The 17520-nt window shown below is 35.2% G+C and overlaps 1 protein-coding gene across 1 annotated transcript; it reads right to left on the bottom strand.

Moving 5' to 3' along the window:
- Window positions 1-3147: 3147 nt before the first annotated feature.
- Window positions 3148-5240, bottom strand: LOC149251930 (cytochrome P450 750A1). Its single transcript, XM_089459629.1, has 2 exons — window positions 4241-5240; window positions 3148-4145 (listed from the first exon to the last, which is right to left on the bottom strand). Exons 1-2 carry the CDS (start codon window positions 5183-5185, stop codon window positions 3513-3515), a joined length of 1578 nt encoding a protein of 525 aa, XP_089315755.1. The 5' UTR covers window positions 5186-5240; the 3' UTR covers window positions 3148-3512.
- Window positions 5241-17520: the final 12280 nt, after the last annotated feature.

Here is a 17520-nt window from a genome sequence, read left to right as displayed (position 1 = left end):
CAACAAACATCTGTGGTTTCACCTCTCCCTCACTGGGATCAGGAGCTGTGACTAGGATGACTTTGCTGCCCACAAAAACACCGACTTTGCTTCACCATGCAATCATTAGTGTTTGGTTTTCATTTGCAGAAGTTGGTTACATGTTTAGATCTTTGAATGTTTCATTTCATAGTTTATATACATGGTTTCTTGCAAATAAAGCTGCTGTCCATTCTCGTTTCTGTTAGCTAGATCATATTAGGGTAGCATAACTAGATCTTTGTTTTCTTGCATGTCTTTGTTGGTTCAGTTGGAAACACAAATTGCAGAGCACCTGTTATCCTTCTCTATCTACCCATAATCCATCAGATAATCTGCTCCAACCCTTAGTCCATGATTCGTACCCTTCATTTGCCATACTTTCTCCACCTTGCCCTAATTCCTACATTCTTGTGCATCATCGCTTCCTCCATCCTTGAACAAATCCAATCGCTCCTTAGCCTCATCCACCAAGTCCTAGACCTCTTCACACCCCTATTTCACCTCCATACTCATTCCTCCATCTTTTTCCCTCCATCCATGCTCCAAAATCCCATTTCGAAACATCGTGTAGAAGAATTACAGAACATCCTGTAGAAATCCTGAACATCCTGTAGAACCCCTGCAGACTTCCTGTAGAAGCTCATAAACACGGTTTCTTGGCGGCCAAACTTTGTGAGACTCTCTGGAAGGGTGTTAGGGACCCCTTAGACCCTCTCTGAACCTTCCCAACCTTTCCCAAGCATTTCTCCTCCTTGATCCACCTCTGCACAGTCAAAAATAGTTAGAAGCACATGCATGATAATTCCAACAACATAAACAAAAATACAAAAAGATGTTTTCTTCAGATAGTGATAGCTTAGACATTTGCATTTTACCTTCATAGAAGTAATGGCATCTCTTTCAGTAGTTTGCATGCTCTCCTTGTTGTCAGTAGGACTAGCTGGTAGAATTAGGGTTTGCTAGGGTTTGCGTTTCTTTTTGGCTTTCAGTTTCTTTTTGCAATTAGATTAGCTTCCTTCGAGTTAGCTTTCATCCATCAATTCAAAAGCTTCTTCTAAGAGCTCATAGAAGTTGGCTTAAGCTCCTAGTGGAATTGTGACAGCTGACCAAGTGACAGTTGCGGCAAGAGCTAGTACTTGTGCATACAGCACCGTCGCTTCCAAGTTTGTTACGAACTACCGGGTTGATAAAATTAAAGAAGGGAGTCCCAGGAGTTGTAGCATTATTGCTACAATACTGGAGCCCACCAGTGTGCAGAAGTATACTTTTGGTAAAAGAATTAATGTTAGAAGCGGAACTGACACTTTCATAGAAATATAGTGTTTCTGTTTACTAATATTTAATTTGAAGCTGAAAGTTGCGAACGAAATAATATATTGCATGTAAGCTGCCAAGATTTACTGGATATTCGGCTGTTATTTAAACCTCTTTTGGAGGCTTCTTCGATGTTCTGGATTTGATTATCGTAGAAGCTATCCTGTAGAGGTTGTCGCGCATGAGATCTATTTCCATGTTGGACTTCATGGAGGTCTGTCAAAGCATTAAAAAAATAACTGCTGAGATGAAGTGCAGGTGTACGCATGAAAAAAAAAGTGGTGATATACAGATAGTTTGTTTCCAGTGCGAAACATGATAACTTCAATAACCTCCATGCTATCTGTCTCGAGCATTAAGCTATAAATAGACAACGGAGAATAGTTTCTGTAGGTGAAGATTCTAATAAAAAATGCACTCCCGTTGTTCCTATGGTGACACTGCAGAGATTAGACTTGGGTGTGTATGGTTGGATAGTGTTGGCCATTCAAAAGAAATCAGTCAAACTGTAAGACAACTATGACGATTGCAGGGTCAACATTAGCAAGAAACTGAAAAAGAATCAATCAAACAGCAAGACAACTACGACGATTAGCAAGAAAGTGAAAAAGAATCAATCAAATAGCAAGACAACTATGACGATTGTATAGTCAACATTATCAAGAAACTGAAATAATTACTGTGTTATCTTCTATTACATTCCTTATGACCTTGCAGCTATTTAGATTGTTTATTCATTCAAAATCGAATCCCCTATTACTGGTAACTCATTCCCAAAAGGGGATCGAAGTATCATCGCAAATAATATGACGTAGGTACTGTCAATTGTTCCAATATTTTTACTCATTCAAAATGTATTATTAACCTAGTTCTGTTATTTCTGGAAGATGTATTATTAACCTAGGTCTGTTATTTCTTGAAAAGTTTGTTTTTATGTAAATTAACGAATCAATAATATTGAAAAGATTTGTAACACTATGATGCGTAAAGTAGTTGGTTTAAATGGGGCTTAGTTTTCAAGTTCAAATTTTATGGGAGGGATAGAAGTTATTTTGGGAAATAAAATTATTTTAAGGCATTTCGCTATACATAATTCTGGTGACAAGTATCTCATTCTGAGGAGTTGAGGATGGAAGCCTTTGGTGATAAGCATCTCATTGTGAGAAGTTGAGGATGGAAGTTATTTTGAGAAATTAAAACTATCTTGGTGATAAACCTGCCATTTTGAGGGGTTGAGGATGGAAGCCATTTTGGGAAATTAAAACTATCTTGATTATAAGCATCCCATCACAAGGGGTTGAGAATGGAAATCACTTTAGGAAATTAAAACTATCCCAAAAAATGTCCAAACTCAACCAAACTTCCCATATTAAAACTATCCCAAAAATGTCCAATCTCAACCAAACATCCCATAATCCTAGTGATCATCCTATTGTAAACAAAACATTCTTCTCCCCTTAATAAATAAAATAATAATAATAATAATAAATTATTAATATATTTATTAATTTGTTTGGAGGTGTTCGGAAAAACAGAAAAATACTTCAAAATTACAGAATTTCATAAACTATAAGATTATCAACGAAAAACATCCTCCATTCATATATAATCAAAGTCAAATACTCTAAATCGGACAACCCACTTCAAATCGTTCAACAATTGTTATGGGTTTATAAGTAATCTGTAAAAAGATAATATGTTGTTTATGTAAATTAAATGCTTCTGAGTTGCAGCTAGACGTAGATCATTGTTAAGTGTCCAGGAAAATTAAATTAGATCAATTGTAAGTGTTAAACCCTCCCTCTCAAACAATAAAAAGAAACAAGCAAAACGATTCAATTCTGAATAAAACTATTACATTCTAGGTGCCTGTTTAGACTGGCCAGCGATGATCCGATGTAAAGCTTTGACTGGCGAGCATGCCAGAACAGTTACATGTCAGGTAGCGTGCTCTACATCTTCTCATAATGAAAAGAGCAGCCCAACAACTGGAATCTATCTAATATTTTTAACTATTACAAATTTGTAGGCATAACTACGAATTTAGCAAGTGAAACAGAAAACAGCACTCTACCATCACTCCCCATAGTGGATGTTCAGCTTTCAAGCTTATTATAGATATACTTTGTGAAAAGCTTTCCCTACCCTGCGTACATAGATAGATAGTTTAAGGATTTCTAAGGACAACGAGGCAGCCTCAACCATGGATAAGCAAGCAGCGGGGTTTGTCTTGGCATCGTGGTTGCACATGCTTCCTTCATATCCAGCTCTGATGGATCGCCTTCTACTCTCCAGTCGAAAGTGTGCAACAACTGAGCCAATGTAAACTCAACCGTCAGAATAGCCATGGCAGATCCTGGGCATCTTCTTCTTCCCGCCCCAAATGGAAGCATCCTGAAGTCTGATTGACCTCCGGATAAATCCATACCATTTTCTTCCATCTGCATAAATCTCTCCGGCTTGAATTCGGAAGCATCTGCGCCCCACACACTGGGATCCCTTCCTATAGCCCACAAGTTCATGATTACCATTGTTTTCTTAGGTATATAGTACCCCCCGACTGTGACAGCCTCTAGAGACTCGTGGGGAAGCGCTAGCGGCAACGATGGGTATAGCCGTAGGGTCTCTTTCACGACACAATGGAGGTATACCATGCTTGCCAGATCCGACTCCTTTACTATACCTTGTTGGCCAACGACGGATTCGATTTCTTGCTGCAATTTCTTCATTGCATGAGGATGTCTTAGCAGCTCACTCATGGCCCATTCTAACACGTTTGCCGATGTCTCCATTCCAGCAGAAAACAACTCCTGCACCAATACAAATACATTGATAAAAGTTAGAGAATTTATTCATGTTTGATAATTTGAAAAGAATAGCAGTGGGCGATGGCATATGAACATACATATGTAATTGCCTTGATTATTTCACGTGTAACTTTTGCCTCCGTATTATCGTTCTTGGCCATCTCAAGGAGCACATCGATGATATCTTTAACATGACACTCTGCATCTGCCTCACCATTTCTGATGGTGGAGGCATTAATATGTTCATCTATCATTTTCTCAGCGAATGCATCAAATCTTGCGTTGGCCTTCTTTAGGGCCCGCTTGATACCTTGCAAATCAAGGCAACCCAAATAAGGAATGAAGTCTCCAAGGTTTAAACTTCCGACCGCAATGGACACCTCGACCACCAGATCCGCGAACCCTTTGCCATCGGCCCCCAAGTCATTGTCGGAAAATTTCTTCCTCGCCAGTATTCGCCAAAGTATATTCGCTAGAGAAGTAGAGATGGCCTTGCTCACATTCACGGCAATCCTGCCACTCTCACTCTCTTCCCAAATGGAATGGATCATCGCAGACAGTTCCTCCTGTCGCACATGCTTGAAGGACTCGATTCTTTTGACAGTGAGCAGTTCTAACACGCATATTTTTCTCATTTTCCTCCAGTGATCTCCATAAGGACTGAAGGCAATATCTTTGAAGTTATAGAAGAAATATTTTCCTACCGATGTTAGAGGTCGGCTGGCAAATATCAAATCATGAGTTTTAAGAAAGTGTTTGGCCATCTCAGATGAAGAAACAACCACAGTGGGTACAGAGCCAAAGCGCAGAAACAAAATGGGACCATATTTCTCAGCAAGATTTTTGAGAGTACGGTGAAGAGGAAGTCTCACTTGGTGGAAATTGCCGATGATTGGCCATGGATAGGGTCCAGGAGGCAATCTCTCATTCCTTCGACTCTGGTGCAATATCCAGCAGGAGAAGAAGAATATGAAAGTGGCTATTAATATTGCAGGCAGAGGCAGAGGCAGAGGCAAAGCCTGAAGCAACTTATCAAAACTCATAATGGAACATGCCCTCTTGGATCTTTGCACAACACGGTTGAAATGCAACCCATCTCTGGTCCCTTTTTAAAGCCCTCCTGAAGTTTTAAAACGTTAATTTGAATTTACCAAACTTTTAAAAACGTTAATTTGAATTTACAACTTTAAAAGTGGTGTAATGGTTTCTATCCATCATCAAAATTTTATTCATAAAAAATAAAAATAAAATTACAAAAATAAATTAAATGGTTCTTCCTCGTTTAACATCAAGCTTTTAATTTACAAAGTGTCTTCCAAATGGCCTTCTTTTTCATTTAAAAAAAAATAAGAAACCCATCATAACTCAATTCCAAAAAGGCTCTCTACGTGTGGAATCGTTTAATTTTAACCGTTTTTTATATTTGCTGATTTGATTGAATTTGATCGTATGTGGACAATTTTGTCAAACAAAACAGTGAGTGTTCACCAAGTCAAATGCACTGCACTTTTCACCATCAAACTCCAGAACGCTCCATTCACGACACTTCAAATATCAAATCATATCACGGAACGCTAAGGCTTTGATATAATCCTCGATTTGTGGCCAATTTTTGGTTTGATCACTCTGCTGAGTTTTGTTTTGACAGCAAGTCATTTCTGTGATTTTTGTTTTAAAAATCAACATTATGAATCATTAGGTAGAGAAGTTTATTTATTTTGGAATAATATTTTTATGATTTATAATTTAATATTTATCATTTTTAATAAAAAGGAAAGCATTTAATTTTTAAAGAATATTTTAATAATAATAGCATATTAAAGGTTGTAGTTATGGTTTTTTTATTTTTTTCAATTGATTAAATAAAAAATGTTATGAATATGTTCTATAGTTTTTGGGCATGTGGTATTAGTAAGCCATAGTTTTGGTCCATGGTATTCATAAGTTAAAAATTCCAATGGTAAAATGGGATGCATATCCATGCTTAAGAATCTTGCTACATGGTTTTTTAAATGTAAATAGTTTTAACTCATATATTACTTCTTTTTATAATAGTAAAACATATAGTTGAATATGGATGACCATTTTGTCCACCTCAAAATATACTTAACTAAAATAGATTAGGATTAATAATGTTTGATCATGATTGACCATGACTAACTCTACTTGGGAATGACTACCACAGATTGACCATGTTGACCGGGGGTTAACATGGTTTGATAAATTTGGAGATGGTTTGACCATAGTTTCCTATGATACATTATGGTTACCCAAGTTAACAATCAATGGTCATGGTTGACCATGTTTAATCACGGAGACCTTGGTGGACCATGTTTGGCCATGAGGAGTGGGAAGAGCATGGGTTGTTCAAGATCGACTATGGTTGACCATGATTGTGACACTGAGTGACAATCTTTGGCAATGCTTAACCATGTACGACCATGCTTAAGTTTGTTTGACCACAACTGAGCTTGGTCAAACATGGATGAGTATGGTCAATATGTGGTTGACTATGGATACACATTGTTAATCAAGGTTGTTAGTGTTTACCTATAAATGACTATGGTTGACCATGGCTAACCATGACGCCATTGTTGACTATGGTTGACCATGTTCAACCATGTTGCTTGTGGTTGAACACTATTAACCGTGTTGATCACATTGACAATTATTGAAAATGGTTTAGCCACGTTTGACCTTAGTTGACCTTGGTTGTTGAAGTTGGCTACACTATAGCATGGTTGACTATTTCTAGCTAAGGATGACTATGGTTAAATATGGTCAACATATGGTCGAATTTGCTTCGTTACGGTTAAATAAGGTTAAATATCATCGACATATGTGTAGGTTTTAACCGAGTACATAAATTACCTGCATACAAACTCTAAAAACAGAAAATAAACAATGGGGAGAGCATAACACATTAAAAAAATATACACAAAGATTTTCCCCTGGATCCCAAAACCGGGACTGCCAAATTCATTTTTCATTATGTTCCTTTTAATGTTACAAGACATATATATACATGTCGAAGCATCCATAAACCCCAATCCATTAACCTTGGATTAGAACATAACCGTAGTTCCCTTGACCGGATCTACAAAATACCATGGACCGAAACCATGTGCACAATCCATGCACAAAACCATAGGTAGGTTCGCCCACCTAATATAGGGTCCATTTTTATTTTATTTTATTTTATTTATTTATTTATTTATTTTATTTTATTTATTTATTTATTTATTTTATTTTTTTCTGGGCACTGCCCCGAACCCCATAGAGGGGGACTACTGCACCCCTCAAACTCCCCACTGCGCCCAATGCAACGAAGCGAGGGCTCTGCCCCCCCCTCTAACCCCTCGGCTTAACTACTAGGGCTAGTTGTGGAAAGAATATAACACAACCCAAAAATATGGTTAAATAAGGTTGGTCGTTGTTAACTATTGTTACCAATGGTTGAAGAGGGTCAACCATGGTTGATGATGACTAACCATGGTTGATAAGATTGATGGGGATTGACAATGGTTAAACTAGGGTCAATAAGGATTGACCATAACTCACTGTGGTAGACCATTGGTGACAAGTATTGACAATGATTGGTCATAGTTAAATATGGTTCATCATTAATGACCATGTTAACCACGGTTGACCATTGTTGAACTATTTTGAGCATGGTTGAATGTGGTTGAACTTCTCATCCATGTTTGATCATGGTCAACTTGTTTGACCATTGATATGATTATAAAATCATGTTTGACTATGGTCAAGTATGGTTGGCTATGGGTTAACATGGTTGACCATGGCTTTCCAGGATGATCATGGTGGTCATGCTTGACTATAGTGACCATGGTTAACCATTGTTGAGTTGTTTCAAGCTTTGTTGAATATGGTTGATTAAGTTTGACTAGGTTGGCTATGGTTGGTTATTGTTGATCATGTTTTCTATGTTAAATATGTTGACTATGGTCAACCATGTTGCAATGGTTGACCATTATGACCATGATTGACTCTTGTAACATTGAGATTTTGTGACCATGTTTAACCATGTTAACAACGGTTGACCATGTTTGATAATGGCGACAACATTAATGTATATCAACCATGGTCATCCCACAGTACGATGCGTATGCCATATGTTGTTCAACAAATTATGATTATGTTTATTGTTAGTCACATTATGACGAAATTTATTGTACATCACATTGCAATGTCATTTGTTAGTCCACACATTGGAACAATGTTTGGTATTCCATTGTGACATTGTTCATAGTTCCTAATATTGCAATGCTATTTATTGTTCGTCACATTGCGATGAAATATATTATTCCTCACATTGCAATGTAATTTGTTGTTCATCACATTGCGATAATGTTTATTATTAATCACATTGAGACATATTTTTTTTTGTTCGTCACATTAGGATAACATTAATTGTTCCAAACATTGTGTTGTCATTTCTGATGACCAACGAATGACATCAATGTGACATCAACCATGTTAAGAAATGTTGAAAAGTGTAACTAGCTTCGATATTCATAATTATTATTGTACTTGTATCAATATTTATTTTATGTCAAAATAAAAAGAAGAAAAACAATCATTATTATTATTTTCTGGCCAAAGAATGTTCTTCATGCTTCTAGGGTTTATTGATTCAATAAGAAAATTTGTCATGAGTAAAAGTCCCATTTGGACTATTTAAAGAAAGTTTTTATTTTGAGTCAAAAGAGTCAGTTTTGTCAACACAATACCAAGTCGAGCAACCCATAAGGTGTGCCTCTTCATATGGTTGAACAACTATATATCGACAACTATGCTCCACATTTTGGCAACCAACTAGTTGATTTCTGTGCAAGAGAAAGAAGAAAAATGAGTGAAGTCTAAGGAGAGAAAATAAGGAAAGAGGAGAGAGAAAAATGAATTAATTATGCCCTAATATTTGTTCACATGTATTAGATTCTTCTATGGCTTTATAAAGTTGTTATAGGGTTGAAATTTCAGGGCATGCGATTTCAGAGAGGCTGAAATTTCAAGGGTGGACCAAAATTCATAGAATTGATCAGTGTTGAATTTTGTTGACTTTGTTTGGATGAATATAACTTAGGTCATTGTGTCAGTTTTTTTTTTGGTCTTGGGTCTTGGACATCTCACTATGATATGATTTTATAAGAAAATAATTTTTCTTAGGTTTTCCCCCTTGTGGGGTTTTGCCTTGGATTGGAGCTAACATATTTGTGTTCTTTGTCTCTTGTGATATTCATGTTTTGTACTTTTGTTAATTACTTGATGAAGAAGAAGAGCATAAAATCTAATAAATCCAAGAAACATTCACAAGTAATTATCATGATAGAAAAATCAACCATAATTTACAAGCCTATTGAATTCTTAACATGGTATGAGAGCTAAGGTTAAAGGAAGAAAATATGAAGATCACACTTGTTGGCACATTTAAATACCCTTTTACACAATCATCTCACTCTAAAAACACTCTTGTAGTAGCTACATTTGAGGACACTCTTTGCAACAATCACATCTCTTTTATCAAGCCTAAAGAATAAGACTTGAAGCAATAACCATAACTCTCTTGAAGAACATCATTAAAGGCTCTTGAAATTATCTCATTCAAGTCACTTCATCAAAGCTACTTTAGGAAGATACAAAGTCTACAACATCTAATCTTCATGATCCAAATTGTTATCATCTATTCTCTGTGTGAAATATGAGCTCAAGAAAAAGGAGTGTGGAGGTTTGTAGGATGCCTTCTATAACTTTGTGGAAGATCAGATCTCAGAAAAAATTTCCTATGGTATGAAAATTTCTACGATTTGTAAAATATTTGTAACATTATAACAAGAGAAGACATTATAATAACACTAGATAGAGGACAAGGCTTGAGACTTGAAAAGCGAAAGTTCTAATGAAATACAAGATTTTGTACCTATGGATATACTCTAAACTAGATGCAAGACTGTGAAACAATTTGAAGCAATTCAAAACTATGGTATATCTCTGTAACATATATTATTTCTCCAAGCCTTATAACTCCGTGGAAAATATGAATTTAAGAATTTCAACATTTCCATCCAAAATCCATCTCAAAGTAAAAGGTATCAAGGATATTTTTTGGTTTGTAAGAATGTCTACTAGGCCAAGCCCTAAAAGGGTCTAGACCAAGAGCTAGGAAAGAAAAACAATGTTAAACAAATACTACTCATTTGAATAATTTCTCAGTGAAGTACAAACTGGAAGAAGTACATGAGGATTCTAAATATCCTCTAAGAGGAAGATCGTTATATTTAAATCTAAAAGACGGTTTGAGGAAACCAATAATTTGTAAATATATATCTTTGAAGCATGACTATCGTGATACAAGTCACATAAGAGACATTATGTCTAATAATTCAAGTTACAAGCTATAACAACTAACATTCAAACATCAACTCTTATCATACATGAAATCCAAACTTTCTACAGTACTTAACAATTTTAACACTTTTCTGAGGCACTGAATATGAGGGCCTGAGGGATAGTAAAGTTCATCACCATGTGATCCAAGTATAATAGGCTTAATCCAATGACTAAAAATTCAACTGTGCTAAAATATTCTTGTGGATTAAAGCAAGTCTTCCTTAGAGAAATTGAAGAATATCATTATATAATAAATGTGGAGGACATACATATGACATTTTTCTTTGGATTGGAATGTCACTTTGTATATGGTATAATGAAAAGGACCAAACTATATGAAGCTAATATCAATGAAACTAGTATGATTGGTTGCTATACTTATAAGAAGGACGATAAAATTGACATGCCCGTGAAGTTTGGAAGAAAACAAGAGAAACGACATTGCTAGCAGCTAAACAACATTTTTATGGTTTTTGAAATAGGTGAAGGATTGAAACACCTTTGTTAAATACAGCTAACGATAAAGGATCATATATTTGCAAGAAGGGACAAATTAGATTTGTAAAGGTATGTATAATTTATGTATGTGTTTCATGATCTATTTTTTTTAAATTGAATTCACTAGGTTATAACAATGATAATTTGATAGATAGTAATAGGGTCTACATAAGTATGTATATTAGAGACTGTTGAGTAGCTCATTACATGTGAAGACTAGATTTTACGAACAAGAAATGAAAGGAATAAAAAAGATTTTTTAATGGTATCATTAGGGTTTTGCAGCTAACCCATTTGCATGCTTGTAAAATTTGCAATTCCTAACATGACATATCTTGAAGACCTAGAAGAATCTAGGGTTTTACAAATAACTCTCTAGTGTGGTTGTAGAACTTTACAGTTTGTCGGTGGAAGGTCTTGAAGAATTTGGCATCTAGGGTTTGTATACCATTTCAAAAGTTTGAATTACGAAACCCTAGGAATAGAAACCCTAACTAATTGTCTCCATTGTAAAAAGGAAAACCTAGTTCTTGAGTTTGACAGGAATGACATCATGGTAATATGGAGACAAGGTTGGTGAACAGGTACAGGATTTAGAGGGATATAACCCTATTCAAAAAGACAGGTACCCTACATTTCCTTGATTACTGTTATTGCTATTTTATCTTTGTCTTTTTCCTTTTTATTATTTCATAGTTTTCTAATAAAGGTTGCAAGTCAAGTCGAGATCTATCTAAGCTTGATAAACATATGGAAGAACTAAGAGGACATGGAAAAGCATGAAGAATAAGAAGGAGAAAGAAATTATAATGCAGCATGAAAGCAATCAATCCACTTACGTCAGCTAAAAAGTGGGATCTTTAAGATATTGTTTGGATATAAAGTTAATTAAAGTTTGATAGAAAGCCCAAAGAATATTGTGATCAAAAGAGAAGATAACTGATCTAGGGTAGTATAATTTGACAAGAAGTTGAAAAGTTTTGATATCGTTGTATTGATAATTGATTGGTTCAATACAGGAACACATTGATTGACAACACTAATGTTGATGATGATTGAAAGCTTATATAATTTCTTGGAAAAGTGTGAGAGAAGAATCTTACTATGAAGAAAGAAGACATGAAGGAAAAAACCTGTCACAAAGAAAGAATATGTGAAGGTTTATGTGATCAACGTTGAAATATTTTGGCTCCATAAGATGTTTGGTGAACTACTTGATAACATGATAGAGCTATGTGAATATTGACAAAGATCCAGGAAGGTAAGAGCTCAGTACATTGTGATGCAAGATAGGATCCCTACAACTACGACTAGATCTCCATGGAAGAATAAGTAACTAATGAATGAGACAAGCAGAGGCTTGTGGTTATGTCTCACTTGTTGAGAGAGAGTGATGGTGGACACCAAATACTCCATGTGTTATGCACTGTGGCTAGGAATAACAGTCGTAAGTCTAGTGAAGCCATTGTTAGGGAGAATGGAGAATTGGATAAGGATCTGGGACCGATACTCCTTAAGGAATAGTATCCAAGATAGGAGTAGTCTCGGGGACCAGTACTCTTTGACGATAGGGCATGGTATCCAAGATAAGAGTAGTCATGTGGAGGACTGATATTCTTTGATAGTTGGGAATCCAAGATAAGAATAGTCCTATAAGGACATTCTTGGTGAACGTCTAGATGGGGTATGTGCCTTGAGAGTTGATGGTTGTGTCAAAATGTATGCTTCCCAACATTGTGCTCTAATCCAATGGATAATTAGAGCTTATCAGTCAAGACCTTACTGTTTTGTAATTGAAAATCTTGGTTATGATAATGATGCTTGATGATGCTTATCAATCCAGACTCTTCTTATGAGAATATTTTAATTTGAGAGTATCCTTGTATCCTTCTGTGTAATTATGAATATATCCCTAGTTAAGAGGGAGTGTTGAAAAGTGTAACAAGGTTCAATATTCATAATTATCATTGTACTTGTACAAATATGAATTTAATATAAAAATAAAAAGAAGAAAAATAAATTATTATTATTATTATTATTTTCTAGTCAAAGCATGTTCTTCATGCTTATAGCGTTTATTGAGTCAATAACATAATTTGTCATGAGTCAAAGTCCCATTTGGATTGATTAAAGAAAATTTTTATTTCCATTCAAAAGAGTCAGTTTTGTCACCAGAAGACCAAGTCGTCCCTCTAGATGGATAAGTCAGTTAGCCCATAAGTTGTGTCACTTCATATGGTCAAACAATTATATATTGGAAATTATGATCCACATTTTGGAAACCAATCACTCGACTTCTACGTAAGAGAAAGAAGAAAAATAAACGAAGTCTAAGGAGAGAAAAGAAGGAAAAAGGAGAGAGAAAAATGAATTAATTTCTCCTCACACATGGGAGCTTCTTTTTTGGTTTTATGAGGTTCTTACAAGGCCAAAATTTTAGGTCCCAAGATTTCAAGAAGGCTGAATTTGCAGGGATGGACTAGAATTTAGAGAATTGACCAGTGTTGGCTTTTGTTGACTTTTTTTGGATAAAGTTAACTTGGAGGAGGGATGATTTGGGTCTTTGTGGCAGTTATGGTCTTGGTATTGGGTCTTTGATATCTCACTTTGATCTGATTCTATAAGAATAGATCTTTTCTTGGGTTTTCTCCCTTGTGGGTTTTTTTCCCTAGCTTGGAACCTACATCTTTATGTTCTTTGTCTCTTGTGATCCTCATGTTTTGTACTTTTGGTAACTGCTTGATGAAGAAGAAGAACATGAAATTTAATAAAACTAAAAAACATTCGCAAGTAAATATCATGATAGAAAAATCAACCCTAATCTACAAGCCTATTGGTTTCTTAATAAAATAATAAAATAACATAATCAACCATAACCAAACACGGTTTTGTATGGATAGTTATTGTCAAGCATAATGAACTTCAGACAACATGGTTAACCATGATTAACCATGGAAAATTCATTAGCCATGGCCAAACCATGTCAAAATTTGACATACCTAACTTGGATGATCATGTTCAACATTGTGTTTATTATTTGATGATGCCATTGTGAGTTCGCCAATGACATAAAAAATGTGTTCATTTTGATGAATAAAGAATGTATTTTTTTACCATGGTTGTTTTTTGATACATTGAAACATCATTTGTTATTCAACACATTGTGATGTCATTTTTGGTGAACATCAAATGAAGTAATTGTGATGAACAACAAATGATGTCATAATTTGTTGGAAAACAAAAGATGTTTCCATGTGACAAACAATACATGATGTCGCAATGAAATGAATAATAAACTTCATCGCAATTTGAGGAACAACAAATCCATTGCAATGTGATGACAAAAAATCACCATTGCAATGTGACAGACAAAAATTTACATTTCAATGTGACGAATAATATCCACCATCTCAATGTGATAAACAATAAATTCCATTGCAATGTGATGAACAATGAACACATCATTGAACATAATGCCTATGGTTGAATATGGTTGAAAATTTAGTAATTTGGTTGAATATGGTTGATTATTATTTATAATTAGTGTTTACCTATCAATGATTATGGTCAACCATGATGCCCATGGTGACCATGGTGGACCATGGTTGAAGAATTTTCCATGGTTGACCATGGTGGACCTCTTAATCGTGGTTGACCATGTTGTCTGAAGTTAACTATGCTTGATAATGGTTCTCCATACATAACCATGGTTGACCATAGTTGCCCATGTTTGCTTATGGTTGGTTATGTTGTTCCATTATTGGAAATGGTTGACCGTGATGACTACGGTGGACCATCCTTGATCATATTTACCTATAGATGATTGTGGTCAACCATGTTTCCCATTGTGACCATTGTTCACCATGACACCCATGTTGACTATGGTTGGTGTTAGAATGTGTTGACCATCCAAATTAGACATGTCAATTTTTAATAACATTTAACCATGGTTGATGAACTCTCAATGGTTAATCATGCTTGATATCTTGATCATGGTTGACCATGTTGTCCGAAGTTAAATATGCTCGACAATGCTTGTCCATAATTAACGATGTTTGACCATTGTTGGTCATGTTTGCTCATGGTTGGCTATGTTGTTTTGTTGTTGAACATAGTTGACCATGATGACTATGGTGGACCATTGTTGACCATGTTTGATCATGTTGTATATGGTTGGCCATGTTGCATATATGGTTCTATTTATCAAGTTTTAACAATGTGTTATGTTCATCACATTGTGAGACTGGGATATGTTTGTAATAATGAAATGTTGAATTAAGTTGATCACATTACAACATTGGAATATGTTTGTCACCTTGTGATGTTAGGGTTTTGTACATATTATGCAACATGGGGTATTGTATGTCACGATGTGGCATTAGGTAATGTCCGTCACATTGAAATGTTGGGAGATGTTTGTCACATAATAATGTTGGGTTTTCTTGGATTCCACCATAATGTGGTGTTGATGAAGGTTGAATGGTTATGTTCAAATGTAATGTGGGGATATGTTCATCACAATGTGATGTAGGGCAATGATGTAGGCCAATGTTCATCACTTTACGACATTAAGTTTGTTCATCACATTATAATAACAATTTATTATGTATTATTAATAATAATATTATTATTCTCATTCATATGAATGTTAATTTTATTACATAAATGTTATTAATAATTTTACAATAATAATATTATTATTTCTAAATTCAAGCTTCTGTGATCCATATTATGAAAGCTGAGAGATCTTTTGGTAAAAATCACATAAAGAAACTTTAAGTCAAGACAATAGACGCGTTTTGAACCATCTTGTGTGGTTCATATCCAGGGCAAGATGAAGAACCAAATCATGGCATTAGATTAAATAGATGAAGAGAGATATTTTCTAGCCATTAGAATATAACTACTAGTTTAGACTAAAGAATTATAATTAATTAATAAACAATTTTTTAAATTAAAATGAAGTAATAGATGAAAATTAGTTGTAGATAAAGAATTAAATCATTATTATTATTATTTTAATCAAAATGAAGGTCAATAATAATAAGTTCAAACTTAATTATTCTAGACAATAAAACTGAAAAATATTAATAAGAAAATGAGAAGAATAATAAATAAACAAAATAAAAATAATAAGGTCAAATTTAACTATTCTAAATAAAACTAAAAATAGTAATAAGAAAATGAATAAATAAAATATAAATCAAACTAATGAATTAAACCAATTTTATTATTTAAATCCCAAACAAAAAATAATATAGTCAAAAATAAAAGAATAAAAAATAAAGGAATACCAACAATTTGATTACAATAAATAAATAAATAAATAAAAATTAATATTAATGATATTAGTATTAATTTTGAATGAAATAAAAAGAGAGAATAGAAGCTCCTACTGAAAGTTGGGAAGCGACTGGAGAGGAGGACAAAGAGGTAGGGTTTCAAGATTCTCCAAGTGTTGAACTCCATGGAGGGGCGCAAAGGGGGGAGCTCCACTCCCTCCTATAGGTAGGTCGTGGCCAGCCAAGGTAAGAAACCAATAGAAACTGCCAGAGGTCCTTCAGGAGAAGGGAAAAGGAACATGGAAGAGGATCAAGATTTAACCAAAATAAGGGAGGACAATAGAACAAAAGAAAATGAGGAAGAAGACAAGAAACAGGGAGCAGAAAACAAAACGCAAAAGGGGCCATGTAAACCTAAGGTTGAGGCTACACCCAGAGTAGTTTTAAATGATCTTGCTCTGCAGGTGCACAGGGGCCGCATGCGGAACTATGCTATCATTTGTAAATTCATGGGATTATGGCCCATTGAAAAGGCACTACAAGCATGGATTAAATACCATTGGAAACCAAAAGGAAGCATAGACCTACATCTTGGGTCAAAGGGTTTCCTCACTGTGGTCTTTACAAATATTGAGGACAAAGACAAAGTGTTTGAAGGAGGGCCCTACTTCTATGCAGCAGTAGCCCTCTACATGCAGTCGTGGATGATGGATTTTGTCCCGAAGCGAGAGACTTTCACTTCGGTCCCGGTCTGGGTAGGACTCTACTCCCTACCTCTTGATTACTGGCAAATGGAATCGTTATCTGCCATAGGAAACAAATTATGGCGGTTTTTCAAAGCTTCTAAGGCCACCTGAAGGGGAAAATATACTTCCTTCACAAGAATATGTGTGGAGATGGATATCTCTAGAGCTCTATCGGATGAGGTCATATTGGAAGTTTTTGATGAAGAATGGGTGCAAACAGTAGATTATGAACATATTCCTTTCAACTGTCACAGGTGCCATGAGCATGGGCACCTATTTAGAAACTACCCTCTTAGTAAAATAGAGAACAAAAGTAAAGCTACAAGAGTGAAAGATACTGAAAACTTTCATAAAGTGGGATATAGAGGAAAAGGGGGCAAAAGGGGGCCAAAGCAACATCAAACAGAAGGGAAACATGCTAGTCTGAACAAGTTCCAAGCGCTC

Source organism: Pinus tabuliformis, chromosome 7 (assembly GCF_031772625.1).
Source record: "Pinus tabuliformis cultivar Carrire ecotype Pingquan chromosome 7, CPIR1, whole genome shotgun sequence".
Classification (NCBI taxonomy): Eukaryota; Viridiplantae; Streptophyta; class Pinopsida; order Pinales; family Pinaceae; genus Pinus; species Pinus tabuliformis.
Note: the sequence above shows the minus strand (reverse complement) of the source record. Positions and strands in the feature narration are given on the sequence as shown.

Excerpts from the sequence above, each read along its gene's own strand:
- LOC149251930 (XM_089459629.1), bottom strand. The coding sequence starts at position 5,185 with ATGAGTTTTGATAAGTTGCTTCAGGCTTTGCCTCTGCCTCTGCCTCTG. Across the intron at positions 4,146-4,240 it reads TAATCAAGGCAATTACATAT|GAGTTGTTTTCTGCTGGAAT; the intron begins GTATGTTCATAT and ends GTATTGGTGCAG.